At 41.5% G+C, this 19,647-nt stretch overlaps 1 protein-coding gene across 2 annotated transcripts in view; it reads left to right on the top strand.

The window, feature by feature from the left end:
- Window positions 1-338: 338 nt before the first annotated feature.
- The window catches only part of rgs7a (regulator of G protein signaling 7a), a 103,426-nt gene continuing 84,117 nt past the window's right edge, over window positions 339-19,647 (top strand). The window contains exons 1-2 of one of the 2 annotated variants that reach the window (XM_024008689.2): window positions 339-586; window positions 1,479-1,594. In XM_024008689.2, the coding sequence (XP_023864457.1) occupies window positions 1,517-1,594 (78 nt within the window). In that variant the 5' untranslated portion in view covers window positions 339-586; window positions 1,479-1,516. Of the gene's footprint in view, window positions 587-691; window positions 871-1,478; window positions 1,595-19,647 lie in introns of those variants that run through there. The other variant, XM_024008690.2, reaches the window with a different exon arrangement.

Here is a 19,647-nt window from a genome sequence, read left to right as displayed (position 1 = left end):
TATTGGTTTTGGTCGGTACTCATTACACTATTAACTCTAGGCTATGTCAATATGATTAACATTCTAGCAATGTATGCTTAGAAAAGACAAATTAAAATGACTCTTGAATATGTAAAATGTTACAGTGTGTACAGAAATATAATCAATACATAAAGTCTACAGGGATACATTTATTTATTGATTTTGGTCGGTACTCATTACACTATTAAATGCAATTTACTAAATGTGTATTCCCAATCATCATCATCATCGTCATCATCATCATTACTGTTTTATAACAACATAGCGCTATCCTACTTCAAGCTGATGGTCCCCTGTAAATTTGCCCGATAGGCGTTTGGATTTCTTGCACATGATTGGTCATGGATCGATGCACGTTCACGTTATTCTGCGCGTCCATGCTTCAGCGTCATTGTGGAGAGGAGGGAAGCGGTAAAAGTAACAACCAAGTCTGCATCGTATGCCTGCCTTTTCCCATTGTCAATGAATTGTCCTCGCATTCCTATGTCTTCCAGTTGACATACTGCACGCACGGCACACCAGTTCTGCAAAGAAGCAGGATATTCGCAGGCTGTGTGATTTTCAGGTAAATCATCAAAGAACGATTTCTTATGTATTTATTTTCATTTTATTCGCCATAGATTAACGGTCGATAAAGGGAGCGGGCATTTTTGCAGTATCTCTCCATGTTCCTGATATCATAGGGGTCTTGTCTTGAAGGAGACATTTCATTGACTATTAGCTATGTGATGATGAYAGCTTTGTCTTTATCGGAAGCATCCTTGAAAGGATGTTGTGGGTGTCTTTGGGGGTGACGATAAAGATGCTGAACCTCGGATGCACACAGAATACCATCGAACATTTCTCACGGTCTGTAATTAAACGGTCTTTTGTATCCTTTATATATACGTTTTATCTTACAATGACACTAAATGAAATATTTGTGTAACAACTTGGGCCTATTTTCGATTTAGAGCTTGGGGGCATGTTATCTTGCCACGGTGTGTGCTGCCTTCTCGGATCCCAGGCTATTGAATTCTCCAATGTCAATAAGCACTATCCTATAGCAGTCATCTTCGGCTACATATGATAATGAATGCATAAATCAATAATGTCTTTGTATAAGCTTTCATTTAAGCTAGACATTATGCATTTGTTTAATAAGGTGGAATACTGAAGGAATTAATAATGACAGAAGACAAGAATAATAATGATGACGGTCACATCACTGTAATTACTACCATTTGTACTAAAATGAACCAGCCATAACATGTCGTTAATACATCAATTAGTTGATCACCATTAACATTTCTACCATGTTAGCCTATGATTAAAAACAGACTCACAACTGATAGGTTATTTAAATGTGCATAGCCATGCAAAGGAGAGAGTTGCATTGGGCATTTTGTTTTTTTGCCGATTCTTCTATAATGTATCCATGTTATAATGTTCTCCACTGTCCAATCTCTCTGCTTCAGCACCTGATCATTGCTGACACTGTTCACCCTTCTGGATCATGGCACAGACCAACAGCGTGGGGCAGGGGAGCAATGGAGTAGCCGATGAATCGCCGAACATGATTGTATACAGAAAGGTAAGATGTGCAGAACAGTGCTTAACCCTTTACACTCGTGGGAATTGGCCTATATGGATAGGGCAAAACTGAAATGTTTCTTACAGAAGAAGTATGAAATGCATAACCATGGTAGCAAATGAAAGGGAACAGTTTGGAGATTATGGGAAAATGATTAGACCAAAGGTGAGAACACAACAGTCGACCTGACCAAGACTGAATCCAAACATTGCACTGTTGATTGTGTGTGCATTTTACATTTATTGTACTTTTTCTTGAATTTGTTGATATCTGAAAATATTCTGGATACATTCAGTAACATGATAAGAATATTCCTGGAAAAGATGGGGTAGGTGGGCATCATTTGAAAGCTTGTTCTATTGCCAACATGACTAGCTAAGTTATACAATTCAATATTGCAGTGTTAGGCTTTCAGAATGCAATTCAGGGAAACAAATCATAATTTCTGTGTGCATAGAAAGGAGCCGTTAGTCCAAATTTCTTCACAATAGACAAACATAGGCTCATTCTGTTCAGAACAACCCAGTGTATGAAGTCATGTCATCTTGCATATCAAACATAGTGATCATAAACGTTGACACTCTAAATGACATACATTTTATGCTATGGAAATGTGAAGTGCACATTTGGACTCAAAGGTGTTTGTCTTGCTTGTATGACATCAAAGCTGTATTTATTATAATTCTCAACGTCTCCTCTTCGAAAATACATTGTCCTCTTAATTTACAGTATTTCCCTCACTCAGACAACAAAAAATTAGGAGAAGGGATAGGGGCAACTTCTTGTCGCACAAGGTGCTCAAGTTCAGAACGGCTGTCAGTCAAAACCCATACAGTGCTGTGAAGCGCAGAGACAGGGCTCTGACATCATGTATAGCTCGTTACTGTACAGCCACTGCATTCCAATATAGGCATGTATCAGTGCCCAAATCAGCCATTTTCAACCTGTATACATATACGAGTGTAAAGGGTTAAATTGGGTGAAAATCCATTCAACCTCAGTGCACTTTGGTGTGCTGTACTTTAGTGGTGACACCTTATAGGTTGATACAAATGAAATGCTAAAGGCTACACATGTAGAACTAAAAGGCTTTGACTGTACTGGAATTATGTCCTTGATTTGGTGTTGTAGCGTGAGCTAGCTATGTGTGCTTCGAATGAGTGTGTGACAGGGGTGTCACCGGGTGCACAGTTGCAAATGACTGTCACCGGGTGCACAGTTGCAAACATGCATAGACAAACACTTGTGCTTGCATGCCGACACACTCAGGTCACATGCTCTGGTTTGTTCTAGTTGCTCTGGTTCTATATGTATGACATTCAGCCATTTTGAACCAATTGAGTTACATATTTTGGAGCAAAAGAAAGGAAATGGGATTAGAATGTCTAGTATGTTGTCAGTGCAGTATTTCTTTAGATTCAGCTGTGGAATCTAGTCCATCAATGCAACTCCCCCCTGAGAAAGATAAATGTATTGATGTTCTGTCAAGATATCGTCTTACTGGAATATATTCTTACTTCAAGCTTCAAAATAGCTTGAAAAACGTAATGAAAAGTAACGAGCTCTTTCCCAACAATGCAAAGTAAAAAAAATAGAAACATTTGCATATAATACTGAAACAAACAGTAACACAATAAAAGAACAATAACGAGACTATATACATGGAGTATGTGCAGGGGTACGAGGTAGTTGAGGTAATTGAGGTACTATGTACATGTAGGTAGGGGTAAAAGTGACTAGGCAATCAGGATAGATAATAAACAGAGTAGCAGCAGCGTATGTGAAGAGTGTGAAAGAGTGTCTATTTGTGAGTGTGTGTGGCGTCAATATGCATTTGTGTGTGTGTTTTGTGTGTGTGAGCATATGTAGTGTGTGGGAGTGTCAGTGTTGTATGTGTGAGTGTGTGGGTAAAGTCCAGTGAGTGTGCATAGAGTCGGTGCAAAGAGTCAGTGCAAATCAAAAGGGGGTCAATGCAAATAGTCAGGGTAGCCATTTGAGTAAATGTTGAGCCGTCTTATGCCTTGGGGGTAGAAGCTGTTCAAGAACCTTTTGGTCCCAGACTTGGCATTCTGGTACCGCATGCTGTGGGTAGCAGAGGGAACAGTCTATGACTTGTGTGTAGGGCTGACCCCAATTAGTCAACTGGTCGATTGTTTGGTCGTTAGGCTGTTGGTCGACCGAGATTGTTTTAGTCGAGCAGTAACAAATATACAGTTGAAGTCGGAAGTTTACATACACCTTAGCCAAATACATTTAAACTCAGTGTTTCACAATTCCTGACATTTAATCCTAATAAAAATTCCCTGTCTTAGGTCAGTTGGGATCGCCACTTTATTTAAAGAATGTGAAATGTCAGAATAATAGTATAGAGAATGATTTATTTCAGCTTTTATTTCTTTCATCACATTCCCAGTGGGACAAAAGTTTACATACACTCAATACGTATTTGGTAGCATTGCCTTTAAATTGTTTGACTTGGGTCAAACATTTTGGGTAGCCTTCCACAAGCTTCCCACAATAAGTTGGGTGAATGTTGGCCCATTCCTCCTGACAGAGCTGGTGTAACTGAGTTAGGTTTGTAGGCCTCCTTGCTCGCACACACTTTTTCAGTTCTGCCCACAAATTTTCTATGGGATTGAGGTTAGGGCTTCGTGATGGCCACTCCAATAGCTTGACTTTGTTGTCCTTAAGCCATTTTGCCACAACTTTGGAAGCATGTTTGGGGTCATTGTCCATTTGGAAGACCCATTTGTGACCAAGCTTTAACTTCCTGACTGATGTCTTGAGATGTTGCTTCAATATATCCACATAATTTTCCTGCCTCATGATGCCATCTATTTTGTGAAGTGCACCAGTCCCTCCTGCAGCAAAGCACCCCCACAACATGATGTTGCCACCCCCGTGCTTCACTGTTTGGATGGTGTTCTTCAGCTTGCAAGGCTCCCCCTCCAAACATAACGATGGTCATTATGGCCACATTTCTGTTTGGCCACATTTCTCCAAAAAGTACGATCTTTGTCCCTATGTGCAGTTGCAAACCGTAGTCTGGCTTTTTTATGGCGGTTTGGAGCAGTGGCTTCTTCCTTGCTGAGTGGCTTTCAGGTTATGTCGATATAGGACTCGTTTTACTGTGAATATACTTTTGTACCTGTTTCTTCCAGCATCTTCACAAGGTCCTTTGCTATTGTTCTGGGATTGATTTGCACTTCTCGCACCTAAGTACGTTCATCTCTAGGAGACAGAACGCATCTCCTTCCTGAGCGGTATGATGGCTCCGTGGTCCCATGGTGTTTATACTTGCGTACTATTGTTTGTACAGATGAACGTGGTACCTTCAGGCGTTTGGAAATTGCTCCCAAGGATGAACCAGACTTGTGGAGGTCTACAACATTTTGTTTGAGGTCTTGGCTGATTTCTTTTGATTTTCCCATGATGTCAAGCAAAGAGGCACTGAGTTTGAATGTAGGCCTTGAAATACATCCATAGGTACACCTCCAATTGACTCAAATGATGTCAATTAGCCTATCAGAAGCTGTTTAAAGGCACAGTCAACTTAGTGTATGTAAACTTCTGACCCACTGGAATTGTGATACAGTGAATGATAAGTTAAATAATCTGTCTGTATTTGCGGCCTTTTCAGTGAACAAATCCATTGCGGAGCCCTAGACTAATAGCCAAAATGTGGTCATTGGCTCAATATGGAGGGTGTGATGCAATTGTACTGCTCCGCGAAGTGCAAGAAGTATGAATGCCCTGATTCCTGCTGTGGCCGTATCATCGTACATGCTGGATGGCCAATGCAGACATCGGATTGACCATGCGCCCAGATGGACAATACACTTCTCTCCAGAATGCGCTCTCTCTCGCCAATTTTTGCACATTCATGGTTTCATAACTTCATTGCGTGAATTGTTTGTGTTTGATTGTTGGTGTATGTCAATTCCCATTACAGTATCAGTAGTACATTTACCGTTAATTCCTATAATTTATAATCTACAATGTTTGTTACATTGGTTATGGTAATTTCAGTTAATGCATTCAATATTATTATTATTGTAGTCTTCCCGTTATCATTGTTGGAGTGGACATTGTTTGCAGAGTTCACAACCTATGCTAAGCTTGTGAGAAACAAGTTTTAGTTTAAGTCCATTCCATTTTGGAGTTTTGTCAATTTAGTCATTGTCTTTTGTTTGGAGCGCTCCTGTCAATGTTTAGTAAGGACATGCACACATAGAAGTAGGCCTATAGGCTCCCTGGCCTGCTCGCAAATATAGGCATATCAATGTGCCCATTTCGGGATCTGATAGTATTTCTGATTGGCTTAACGCACCACCACTAATGACCTGTGGAGCTTCTCAAAGTAAAATGTTTTCTTAACCTCAAACAGCAAAAGCAAACAAAGTCTGTTTTTACTTCCATTAAGAATTACAATAGTTCCTCAATGTATTTGAAAAATCTTTCCAGCTCTCTCCCTTTCGATAACCACTCAGCGTGAAAGGGAAAAATGTCATGCTCTGATCCAGTGGAAACGTCATAAAATAGGCCTACCTGATTACTTCTTATCTGTGCTTGACTTGGACTAAAATATAGTGCATTCGGAAAGTATTCAGACCCCTTGACATTTTCCACATTTTGTTACGTTACAGCCTTTTTCTAAAATTGATTAAATAACTTTTTTTCCTCATCAGTCTACACATCAGTCTATACCCCATAATGACAAAGCGAAAATAGGTTTTTATAAATTTTTGAAAATGTAATAAAAAAAATATCTTATTTACATAAGTATTCAAACCATTTGCTATGACACTCGAAACCAACTGTTTTTGAGCTAAAGTGCATTCTGTTTCCATTGATCATCCTTGAGATGTTTCTACAACTTGATTGGCGTTAACTTGTGGTAAATTCAATTGATTGGACATGATTTGGGAATGCACACACCTGTCTATATAAGGTCCACAGTTGACAGTGCATGTCAGAGCAAAAACCAAGCCATGAGGTCAAAGAAATTGTCCGTAGAGCTCCGAGACAGGATTGTGTTGAGGCACAGATCTGGGGTAGGCTACCAAAAAATGTCTACAGCATTGAAGGTCCCCAAGAAAACAGTTGGTTCCATCCTTCTTAAATGGAATAAGTTTGGAACCACCAAGACTCTTCCTAGAGTTGGCCGCCCGGCCAAACTGAGCCATATGGGGAGAATAGCCTTGGTCAGCGAGGTGACCAAGAACCTGATGGTCACTCACACAGAGCTCCAGAGTTCCTCTGTGGAGATGGGAGAACCTTCCAGAAGGACACCCATCTCTGCATCACTCCACCAATCAGGCCTATATGGTACAGTGGCCAGACGGAAGTCACTCCTCAGTAACAGGCATATGACTGTATGACAGCTCCCTTGGAGTTTGCCAAAAGGCACCTAAAGGACTTTCAGAACATGTGAAACAAGACTCTCTGGTCTGATTAAATCAATATTGAACTCTTTGGCCTGAATGTCAAGCGTCACGTCTGGAGGACACGTGGCACCATCCCTACGGTGAAGCATGGTGGTGGCAGCATCATGCTGTGGGGATGTTTTTCAGCGGCAGGGACTGGGAGACTAGTCAGGATCGAGGGAAAGATGAACAGAGCAAAGTACAGAGAGGTCCTTGATGAAAACCTGCTCCAGAGCAGTCAGGACCTCAGACTGGGGCGAAGGTTCACCTTCCAACAGGACAATGACCCTTCGCACACAGCCAAGACAATGCAGGAGTGCGTTCGGGACAAGTCTCTAAATGTCCTTGAGTGGCCCAGCCAGAGCCCGGATTTGAACCCTATCGAACATCTCTGGAGAGACCTGAAAATAGCTGTGCAGCAACTCTCCTCATTCAACCTGACAGAGCTTGAGAGGATCTGCAGAGAAGAATGGGAGAAACCCCCCAAATACTGGTGTGCCCAGCTTGTAGCATCATACCCAAGAAGACTTCAGGCTGTCAAAGGTGCTTCAACAAAGTATTGAGTTAAGGGTCTGAATACTTACATGTAAATTTGAAATTTCTGTTTTWTATTTTATGACATTTGCAAACATGTCTAAAAACGTGTTTTTGCTTTGTCATTATGGGGTATTGTGTTTAGATTGATGAGGTGAAAAAAACGATTTAATCAATTTTAGAATAAGGCTGTAACATAACAAAATGTGGAAAAAGTCAAGGGGTCGTAATACTTCCCGAATGCACTGTACATACATATAAATATATATACATATACACAAACATATACATATACACATATATATATATATATACATATCTTTTCAAAATATATTTTCCTTCATTATTTTCCACTAACCCCACCACTCCTCCGCTAATTGGAGTAAACTAATGAACAACAACACTTAGGCTTCTACTTCCAGCTTATACACACTATATACATTTTACGGAGACAATCTATTTTACAATAGTTATATTTGGTTTGTTTTTAGTCCTGTCCTTCCTCTACCCTCAACCTCTACTTATGGGTATTATTTTATTCCATCTTTCCATAGAAAACTGTCACTTCTGTGAGCTGTCAATACAGAGGACTCAGTGTGGTGTGGGTGAACCTTTATCATTAATAAACCTGTTCTGAAGACATCTGAATTGTGGTGGCTGAACCTTATCCGCTGGCACCTATAGCTCTCTAGTGCCCGTTCTGCATGGTCCTCCTGGATCAGCTGTTTAGTATTTTTCAAAGTGTCTCCTTTCATGCTGTAGCTAGTGAAAAACAATGGTACAGTACTTTATATCCTCCTTCTACAGCAGCCTCCTACTCCACTGGAAGAGAATGGCATTCAACGTTTGACTGTTTGAAAAGTAGGGAAAATATTAAGGGTTGGAGGGTTGGGTGGGTATATTTGTTACAAATCTACATTTGTTTTAGCCGGAGTGTGGGAGGGACATTTTGTTACTTATTTGATTAAACAAAGGAAGCAGTTTGGAGAAACAGTATCAAAGACTCCCAGGCAGAAAACCATAGCATCCTCTAAGAGCATTCCTATTGATTTGTGGTCTTTTTGGCTACTCAATTACACACATGATGTCTCTTCCTTCCTCCCACTATTGATCTCAAACCCTTTTTAATCACTTAATGATTGGTCATGGGATATAATAATGTAAAAATGCAATTCTACAAAATATTTCATCCTGTGCAGTTCTGGACAATTGTTTAAGTGCAAATCTCTGGTCTCCTTTTTGTCCTTCTATATCAACATTTAGCCCCCACACCTCAGGCTTCCACACATCTCATCCTCACGACTATGAAATTGAACCTTAATTTTCGTCAGGGTAGAAAATTGGTATGGTAATGTGAATAAATGAGTAGCGTCTGTAAAATATATGTCTAAGCAACCTCCTTTCACTTGGCTTCGATATCAATGTATTATCAGATCTATTTCTGTTCTATGACTGTGATCTTTCCTGATCTCATATACTTTTCCATTCGGTCACTTCTTGACCACATGTGGCCACTGCACAGCCACGAAATACTGGATGACCCACATCTGAAGACATTTCTAAGAGAGCTAACTCAAATTAGAAAAGTACTGTGGAGTGTGTTTGGGTGAACTGATGACCCAAGTGCTTTCACATGGACATGTATTGGTAGTCTGGCCCTCAATAGGAAGGAATATTTTCAAGTGGCTAAGATGCACTTACTTTCATGTGCAATAACTTTTATGAGTAAGCTTGGTAAGCTCTACAATGTTGTCAGAGATCCTCAAAGTTCAGAAAACCCAACTAGTCACTATTCTCATAATTCCTTACGTAATCCATTACTTGCACAATATTTGCACAATCATGCCATTTCTCAGTTGTCTGAATTGCCCTTTTCAAAATGTATTGTAGGTCATCGTCAAATTCCATTCATGCAAAGAGTTTCATGAGATATTGGTCTCTGCTCACTAGGCATCAAATAAAGATACACTTTCTGATAGTGAATGAAGGTTTTACAGGGACTACATTTCGGAGTAACACTCCATATCRTCTCTCAGCTCTAGTTGTTTACCTCTAATGAAAATGGATGGAAAAGGGGTAGAGGTGCTGACCTGATTACTGGGGAGCTGTGTGCAGCTTTTCCTTCACACACATATGAATAGCATGCACTGTGATTACCTGATTTATTGACAATACTCTTGGTTGACACTGATGTTAATTGCATAGAATATTCCACATGAAAAAAATACCACAGTTTACTATAGAATACTATAGTGCTTACTATAGAATTCTGTAGTAAACTGCAGTGTACTTATGGAAAAGGCCCATGGAGTTGGTGGAATCGCCCTTTAATTCATGGCCACTTACGCAGCTGGGCCAGAGCACTTTAATTAGGTCAGGTGGGAATGTCCGACAGATCTCAACTCATTAAAAGGAGGAAATCGCCAACGCCCGACCTTACTGCTTTCTCTCCCTTAAATCCATCTAATCCAGACATTGTGTGCGTCCATGAATCAACTAAATATACCACTTTGTGGTTAAATTAATTTCTGCCTCAGTCTCCTCCATTCCTCTCAGTCACCTGACCCGTGACCATCTGTTCACCTTCACCATTGTCAGCCATCTTACCTGTCTGGCTACACACACAGAGATCCCAATAATCTTTCAATACTGTAGAATACTATACTACACACTGTAGTATCCCTTGATCATGTCTACTACTTGCTATAGAATTGTTTAGTATATTGTAGAATACACTAAATACTACATTATAAACTGGGTGGTTCGAGCCCTGAATGCTGATTGGGTGACAGCTGTGGTATATCAGACCATGGGTATTACAAAACATGTATTTTTACTGCTCTAATTACGTTGGTAACCAGTTTATAATAGCAATAAGGCACCTCTGGGTTTGCGGTATATGGCCAATATACCACACCCCCTCGGGCCTGATTGCTTAAAATATAAATTCAATAATATCCTCCTGAAAATATTTATAGAATTCACAGATAATGCCATCATTCCCTGGAGATTTGTTCTCTTTTAACTTGCTGATACATTTTTTTATTTCATTGATAGAAATCATTTCATCACAAGACTTTTGGAAGTCTTCATCTATGAATTTTACACAGTCTTTGACAGAGTCTAGAAAGGCAGATATGTCACTAGTAGGACAGGCATTACTGGTATAAAGGTTACCATAGAATTTTGAAACATATTTTGAAATATCTTTGGAGTTTTCATTTTCTTTGCCATCTATATTAAGCTTATGAATAGATTTAAATTCAGAATTATTTCTTTCTAAATTGTAAAAGTATTTTGTATTTTTTTCACCTTCCTCCAACCATCTCCTTCTTGATCTTACAAATGCCCTTTTTGCTCTCTCTTCATACATTCGGTCCATTTCTAGTTGTAAAGATAATAACTGACTCTTTCCTTCTTCATCAAGGTCCTCCATAGAGATTAGAGAAAGTATTTAACTACCAACATGGGTGTTTCAGGGGAAGGGGGTGTATCGGATCTCAATCACCTAGGACTTGACAATGGTTAATCAAATCTCCCCATTTTTGCAGTTTTTGCTCAATTTTGCAGGCCTTCTCATACAGCTGCAACTGTATATGAATTTGTAAATCAAGGCCTTTCTTGAGTTGAGCTCTGGGATGGAACAGCTGTTGAGCATCTGAGTTCATGGTTGTTTGTGGGGGAAGGGGTTGAGTGTGTATATGTGTGTGTGTGTGTGTGTGTGTGTATCCCACAACTGTTGCTAGGGAGTAAAGAAGTTAGGGACAATATAGGATGAATCACAATAATTGTTTGCTAAAATAATAATTGCTTGCCAAAATGTAATTTTTGTAACGGCAATCCTGGAAAGAGGTAACAATCATTTGCAAGAACTACCTACATTATTACAAATATGAATTGTTAATTATGAAAATTAAGAAAAGCAGGATTTTTTATTTATACATATTTTCTAATAGCTATATATAATACAAATCGAGGTGAGGGCGATGGAAATGCTTTTGCCGTCTGATCTGCTTCTGTTCTGTGGGTGGCACTGTGTGCTCTTTTCGAAGGATGTGTCCCGGTCTCTTGGGGGCCCTGGGATCCGGGGGTACAAGGGTGGTCTGCCGGTCACTGGGAGGACAACCCAACTCGGGATGGGGAGGGGTTTTAGCATGTGGAATAGTGGGGACAAATTGGAGGTTTACTTAGTAGCAATGCAAATATCATGGTATAGCTATATGGACACTCAATCACTATAGTACTTTTAATGGTGAGTTTACAAACATATATTATGATATATAGATTTGAAACTTGTATTTCATTATGGTAAATGGTGAAATAACTATAGCCAGTTATAATTGTAACAGCTTAGCAGATAATAAGAAAAACTGGGTGGACGGTCAGTATTTACCTGGCTAAAATATAAGGAATATAATGTATATTGTTTACAGGAAATTCATTCAACAATTTTAGATGAAGTGGGATAATTTAATATGGTTTAAATACCTCTACGGACCATAAAGGAAATCACACTACAAACTATCACCATCATGCACTTAAGGAAATCATGAATGTCATGGATATATTGGAATTAGCGGATATATGGAGGCTTAAATACCCTGACTTAGTGAGATATACATCTTGATTACTTTCTTAAGTCATTCTCTCTGGCACCAAAAGTAAAAAAAAAAAAGTGTTGATAGGACCCAGAATGCGGTCGGACCATCACATAATGGCGTCGGAGAAGAAGGCAGACATTTTACGGGCCCACAACCGATTGTGTTTTTTGTTTGTTCATTTGCGTTGTTTGTAACTTATTTTTTAACTTATTTGGTACATAATGTTGCTGCTACCGTCTCTTATGAACGAAAATAACTTCTGGACATCAGGACTGTGATTACTCACCACGGACTGGCAGAATCCTTTTTTTCCTTTAACAAGTCTGACGAGCCCGACGTGAACGATATACTGTTTTCTCGGGAACAGGCTCAGATCCCTGTGATTTGTGTGAAGTGGAGGCGGAGAAAAAGGGTCCGGAGGGCGGGCTGCCTTCTGAGAATTTGTAGGCGATCAAATAAATCCCCACTTCCTTCCATTCTGCCAGCTAACATACAATCTTTAGACAAAAAATATATGACCTACGCTGAAAATTAAACTACCAACAGGACATTCAAAACTGTAACATCTTATGCTTCACGGAGTCGTAGCTGAACGACGACACAATCAACATACAGCTGGCTGGTTATACGCTGCACCAGCAGGATAGAACAGCGGCGTCTGGTAAGACAAGTGGCGGCGGACTATGTCCGCTGGTGCACGATATCTAAGGAAGTCTTGAGCTATTGCTCGCCTGAGGTAGAGTATCTCATGATAAGCTGTAGACCCCACTATCTACCGAGAGAGTTTTCATTTGTATTTTTCATAGCTGTTTACATACCACCACAGTCAGAGGCTGGCACTAAGACAGCATTGAATGAGCTGTATTCCGCAATAAGCAAACAAGAAAACGCTCACCCAGAGGCGGCGCTCCTAGTAGCCGGAGACTTTAATGCAGGGAAACTTAACCCTTTCACACGTACCATCACATGGGTGTGATCGTGCTACAGTGGTCCCTGAAGCGTACGATCACACCCGTGTGATTAGAATTCTTATTTAGAACGGCCAGTTTCGAATGACGCAACAATCAGCATTTGTGCTGGCCACACTTTTTTTCAGAAACTATTTACACAAACACAGTCCTTACAAAGTTATGTCCAGAATGTGAGCAGTTTATTTTTGGATGCAATGTTCAGATATTCACATAAGTATCTATAGCATAACAGAATCATCCAAACCGGAAAAATGTAGGCTAACTGAGGAAAGATTGATGCAACACAAGCGGTCATATTTTATAACTCTCGGCTGACATAAACTACAATATGAATTAGCTAATAGAAATGACTATAATTAATCACATCACGGGTGAGCTCACCATTGTCAAAATAATTGAGTAATACACTTTCTAGAAATCGAAAGTAATCCGACGCTGATTAGTTTCAGCGTGCCGCCATGCTTTTTTCCCTCACAGAAACCAAAGATAATTAGAGAAGACTAGATGAGTTTGGTCTGTTTATAGTATGCATGTTGAAGGGGTGTGTCGTCTACCATCGTTCACATTCCACCATTCACTTCCTGAAGTTCTCAAAAAATGAGTAAACSCTTACTCACCTCATTTTATTTTGTTATAGCATCTTTGGTCTGACAGACGATTACGTGAAACCCAGAATGCATTGTATGGCAACAAACATGGCTCCACACATAGCTGGAATTAGCTTAGCTCATCATAATCAGTACAACCTTCAAAAAAGTATTTTACACACATATTATATGCCATTACAATCTATGCAAGAATCGGAATGCATGATTTATCACCGGGACTTGAAAAACATGTGAATAAAACAGTAAATATATCAATAATTACCACACAAAATATTCTCTGATAGTGATTTAATGATACAAATGGCGCTTGCAGGCAGTCAATCATGTAACCTCTCACTCCCTCTCACTGAGCCATTTAGTGTTGTTGTTTATGTATGTAGCTAGTGAGCTAATCTGTAGCATTAGCAATGTCTTTCAAAAGGAGACAGCTCACAAATGCGGAAATTCTGAAGAATTCAAAAAATTCTGACAATGAGTCTGAAAGTCAGGAATCAGATTCTGCCAGTGACAGTTGGGAGCTTCCCTCCAGCCATCGAGAACCCTGAATCTGAAGACCCCTTGTCCACTGACAAAGTCCCAGTTCCCTTTGAAGATGCTGGTGGTGATGGAGGCAGACCGACAGTGGATGAAGTACAGGAGTTCTGTGGTAGCTGGAAGGCTGCCAGCCATTTCACCCCTCCTGACCCTGCTGTTTGCTTTGATGAGTCCCAGTCTGGAGTGCCATTCCCCTTGCCATTTCCATCTGAGGCAGAGTGCTTTAAGTTGTTTCTGACAGAGGAGCTGGTGGGAGACATATCAGAGACCAATCGTTATGCCTTGGAGCTACAGGAGAAGAGAGAGCCAGGAGTGGGGGACAACCACAATTAGTGAAATGTATACATTCCTGGTGACAGTCCTTCTCATGGGGATAGTAAAGAAGAACTCCCTAAGAGAATACTGGGGCACAGATCCTATGTTTGCAACTCCCTTCTTTGCCACCCTCTTTTCCCAAGACTGCTTCCTAGTTCTGCAGCGATGACTGCATTTCATCAACAATGCTACTGCCATCCGAAATGACCCGTTATACAAAATAAGAAATGTTAACAGCTGGCAGGAAAGTGGCATGACAAACGAGACATCCATGTCCTCTCCACTGTCCATACAGCAACCATGTCGGCCACAGGGAAGGTGGACCACCTGACGGGAGAGAGAAAAATTAAACCAGACTGCGTACTTGACTATTACCTCAAAATGGGGACAGTGGATATTGCGGACATGATAAACAGCTTTGTGGAATGCACTCAGAAAACGACCAAGTGGTATAAGAAGATATATAAAAAAAATCCAGGGTAGCTTCAAAATACAACAAGCCAATACTTCTCTGACGCAATTAGCATTGTTTTCCAGAGCTAATAGAAGAATGTAGCTAGCTACCTAAGCATTGAGTATAACACCATAAAGGTTATGAAATGAGTAGCGTTACCTCGCGTGTCCGCGGTTATAATGAATATACACAAAATATTATGCTACAGTAGAAATGACATAACACGACATGCAGAAACTATTATAACGTAATAAGGCACTTACTTTGATAGAAACTCACACATTTTCAAAGTTATTATTGGTAACGAAAACAACTATGACTGCGATGCAACAGACGGAAAATGTGAACATGTGTGTGCAGGATGAGAGATGAGCAAATTTTTGCAAACTTGAACTGCACAAACAATTGGGAAGTGTTTGGGGAATTTTGTCAGGGTCAGAAATGTCCAAAAAATGTATTGTTCCGCAAAAGTAAAAATTACTACTTTTATGTGAATGCATGAGGTGGAACACATCTCAATTCAAACTGTTCTTAGAAAAAAAAAAACTTGTTCGAAAATAATTTGAAATTAACAAGTTGAAAATAGCCTATAAATAAAAACAGGCTGCGTGCCTTGGTTTGAGGGCAGCATGGAATTAAATGTACTGTTGTGCAACAATCACATTCTGGAATGGAGAGAACGTTCTAACATCACTGCATAAAGAAACTCACGCTGGGACGACTGTTAGAGATATTTGGAACTCACGCATGAAAGGGTTAAATCCGTTTTACCAAATTTCTATCAGCATGTTAAATGTGCAACCAGAGGGAAAAAAACTCTGGACCACCTTTACTCCACACACAGAGACACATACAAAGCTCTCCCTCGCCCTCCATTTGGCAAATCTGACCATAATTCTATCCTCCTGATTCCTGCATACAGGGAAAATTTAAGGCAGCAAGCACCAGTGACTAGATCAATTAAAAATTGGTCAGATGAAACAGATGCTAAGGTACAGGACTGTTTTGCTAGCACAGACTGGAATATGTGCCGAGATTACTCCAATGGCATTAAGGAGTACATCACATCAGTCATTGGCTTCATCAATAAGTGCATCAATGACGTCGTCCCCACTGTGACCGTACATACATACCCCAACCAGAAGCCATGGATTACAGGCAACATCCGCACTGAGCTAAACGGTGGAGCTGCCACTTTCAATGAAGCTTATAAGAAATCCCACTATGCCCTCCGACGAACCATCAAACAGGCAAAGCTTCAATGCAGGACTAAGATCGAATCATACTACACCAGCTCTGACGCTCGTCGGATGTGGCAGGGCTTGCCAAGTATTACAGACTACAAAGGGAAGCACAGCCAAGAGCTGCCCAGTGACACGAGCCTACCAGATGAGCTAAAATACTTCTATGCTCACTTTGAGGCAAATAACACTGAAACATGCATGAGAGCACCAGCTGTTCCGGAAGACTGTGTGATCACGCTCTCCACAGCCGATGTGAGTAAGACCTTTAAACAGGTCAACATTCACAAGGCCGCAGGGCCAGATGAATTACCGGGATGTGTACTGCGAGCATGCGCTGACCAACTGGCAAGTGTCTTCACTGACATTTTCAACCTCTCCCTGTCCGAGTCTGTAATACKACCATGTTTTAAGCAGGCCACCATAGTCCCTGTGCCCAAGAACACTAAGGTAACCTGCCTAAATGACTACRGACCCGTAGCACTCATGTCTGTAGCCATGAAGTACTTTGAAAGGCTGGTCATGGCTCACATCAACATCATTATCCCATAAATCCTAGACCCACTCCAATTTGCATACCGCCCCAACAGATCCACAGATGATGCAATCTCTATTGCACTCCACACTGCCCTTTCCCACCTGGACAAAAGGAACACCTATGTGAGAATGCTATTCATTGACTACAGCTCAGCGTTCAGCACCATAGTGCCCTCAATGCTCATCAATAAGCTAAGGACCCTGGACTTCCTGACGGGCTGCCCCCAGGTGATAAGGGTAGGTAGCAACACATCCGCCATGCTGACCCACAGCGCCGTGTGGTGCCAGGACAACAACCTCTCCTCCAACGTGATCAAGACAAAGGAGATGATTGTGGACTACAGGAAAAAGAGGACCGAGCACACCCCCATTCTCATCGACAGGGCTGCAGTGGAGCAGGTTGAGAGCTTCAAGTTCCTTGGTGTCCACATCATCAATAAACTGACATGGTCCAAGCACACCAAGACAGTTGGAAAGGGCACGAAAAAACCTACGGAGACTTCCCCCTACGGAGACTGAAATGATTTAGCATGGGTCCTCAGATCCTCAAAAGGTTTTACAGCTGCACCATCGATAGCATCCTGACTGGTTACATCACTGCTTGGTATGGCAACTGCTCGGCCTCCGACCGCAAGGCACTACAGAGGGTAGTGCGTAAGGCACAGTACATCACTGGGGCCAAGATTCCTACAATCCAGGACCTCTAAACCAGGCGGTGTCAGAGGAAGGCCCTAAAAATTGTCAAAGACTCCAGCCACTCTAGTCATAGACTGTTCTCTCTGCTACCGCACGGCAAGCGGTACCGGAGCGCCAAGTCTAGGTCCAAGAGGCTTCTAAACAGCTTCTACCCCCAAGCCATAAGACTCCTGAACACCTAATCAAATGGCTACCAAGACTATTTGCATTGGCCCCCCTCTCTCCCCCTCTTTTACACCGCTGCATAGTCTGCATAGTCACTTTAATAACTCTACCTTCATGTACATATTACCTCAACTAACCGGTGCCCCTGCACATTGACTCTGTACCAGTACCCCCCTGTATATAGTCTTGCTATTGTTATTTTGCTGCTGCTCTTTAATTACTTGTTACTTTTATTTCTTATTCTTATCCGTATTTTTAAAAACTGCATTGTTGGTTAAGGGCTCGTAAGTAAGCATTTCACCTGTTGTATTCGGCGCATGTGACTAATACCATGTGATTTGATTTTGATCATTGGCATATATATAAAACAGTTGAAGAAACTTGAGTGGACTCATGGAAAGGTTCTGTAAGACATTTTATTTATATATATATATACACTGCTCAAAAAAATAAAGGGAACACTTAAACAACACAATGTAACTCCAAGTCAATCACACTTCTGTGAAATCAAACTGTCCACTTAGGAAGCAACACTGATTGACAATAAATTTCACATGCTGTTGTGCAAATGGAATAGACAACAGGTGGAAATTATAGGCAATTAGCAAGAACCCCAATAAGGAGTGGTTCTGCAAGTGGTGACCACAGACCACTTTCTCAGTTCCTATGCTTCCTGGCTGATGTTTTGGTCACTTTTTGAATGCTGGCGGTGCTTTCATCTAGTGGTAGCATGAGACGGAGTCTACAACCCACACAAGTGGCTCAGGTAGTGCAGCTCATCCAGGATGGCACATCATAGCGAGCTGTGGCAAGAAGGTTTGCTGTGTCTGTCAGCGTCAGCGTGTCCAGAGCATGGAGGCGCTACCCAGGAGACAGGCCAGTACATCAGGAGACGTGGAGGAGGCCGTAGGAGGGCACACAACCCAGCAGCAGGACCGCTACTCGCCCTTTGTGCAGGAGGAGCAGGAGGAGCACTGCCAGAGCCCTGCAAAATGACCTCCAGAGGCAACAACTGTGCATGTGTCTGCTCAAACGGTCAGAAACAGACTCCATGAGGGCCCGATGTCCACAGGTGGGGGTTGTGCTTACAGCCCAACACCGTGCAGGACGTTTGGCATTTGCCAGAGAACACCAAGATTGTCAAATTCGCCACTGGCGCCCTGTGCTCTTCACATGAGAATGTAGGTTCACACTGAGCACGTGACAGACGTGACAGAGTCTGGAGACGCCGTGGAGAACGTTCTGCTGCCTGCAACATCCTCCAGCATGACCGGTTTGGCGGTGGGTCAGTCATGGTGTGGGGTGGCATTTCTTTGGGGTGGCATTTCCTCCATGTGCTCGCCAAGAGGTAGCCTGACTGCCATTAGGTACCGAGATGAGATCCTCAGACCCCTTGTGAGACCATATGCTGGTGCGGTTGGCCCTGGGTTCTCCTAATGCAAGACAATGCTAGACCTCATGTGGCTGGAGTGTGTCAGCAGTTCCTGCAAGAGGAAGGCATTGATGCTATGGACTGGCCCCCGTTCCCAGACCTGAATCCAATTGAGCATCTGGGACATTATGTCTCGCTCATCCACCAACGCCACGTTGCACCACAGACTGTCCAGGAGTTGGAGGATGCTTTTGTCCAGGTTCTGGGAGGAGATCCTCAGGAGACCATCCGCCACCTCATCAGGAGCATGCCCAGGTGTTGTAGGGAGGTCATACAGGCACGTAGAGGCCAACACACCTACCGAGCCTCATTTTGACTTGTTTTAAGGACATTAACATAAAGTTGGATCAGCCTGTAGTGTGGTTTTTCCACTTTAATTTTGAGTGTGACTCCAAATCCAGACCTCCATGGGTTGATAATTTTTTTCCATTGATCATTTTTGTGTGATTTTTGTTGTCAGCACATTCAACTATGTGAAAGAAAAAGTATTTAATAAGAATATTTCATTCATTCAGATCTAGGATGTGTTATTTTAGTGT

This window comes from Salvelinus sp. IW2-2015, linkage group LG18, assembly GCF_002910315.2.
Source record: "Salvelinus sp. IW2-2015 linkage group LG18, ASM291031v2, whole genome shotgun sequence".
NCBI lineage: Eukaryota > Metazoa > Chordata > Actinopteri > Salmoniformes > Salmonidae > Salvelinus > Salvelinus sp. IW2-2015.
This window is presented reverse-complemented; position numbering and strand designations above follow the sequence as displayed.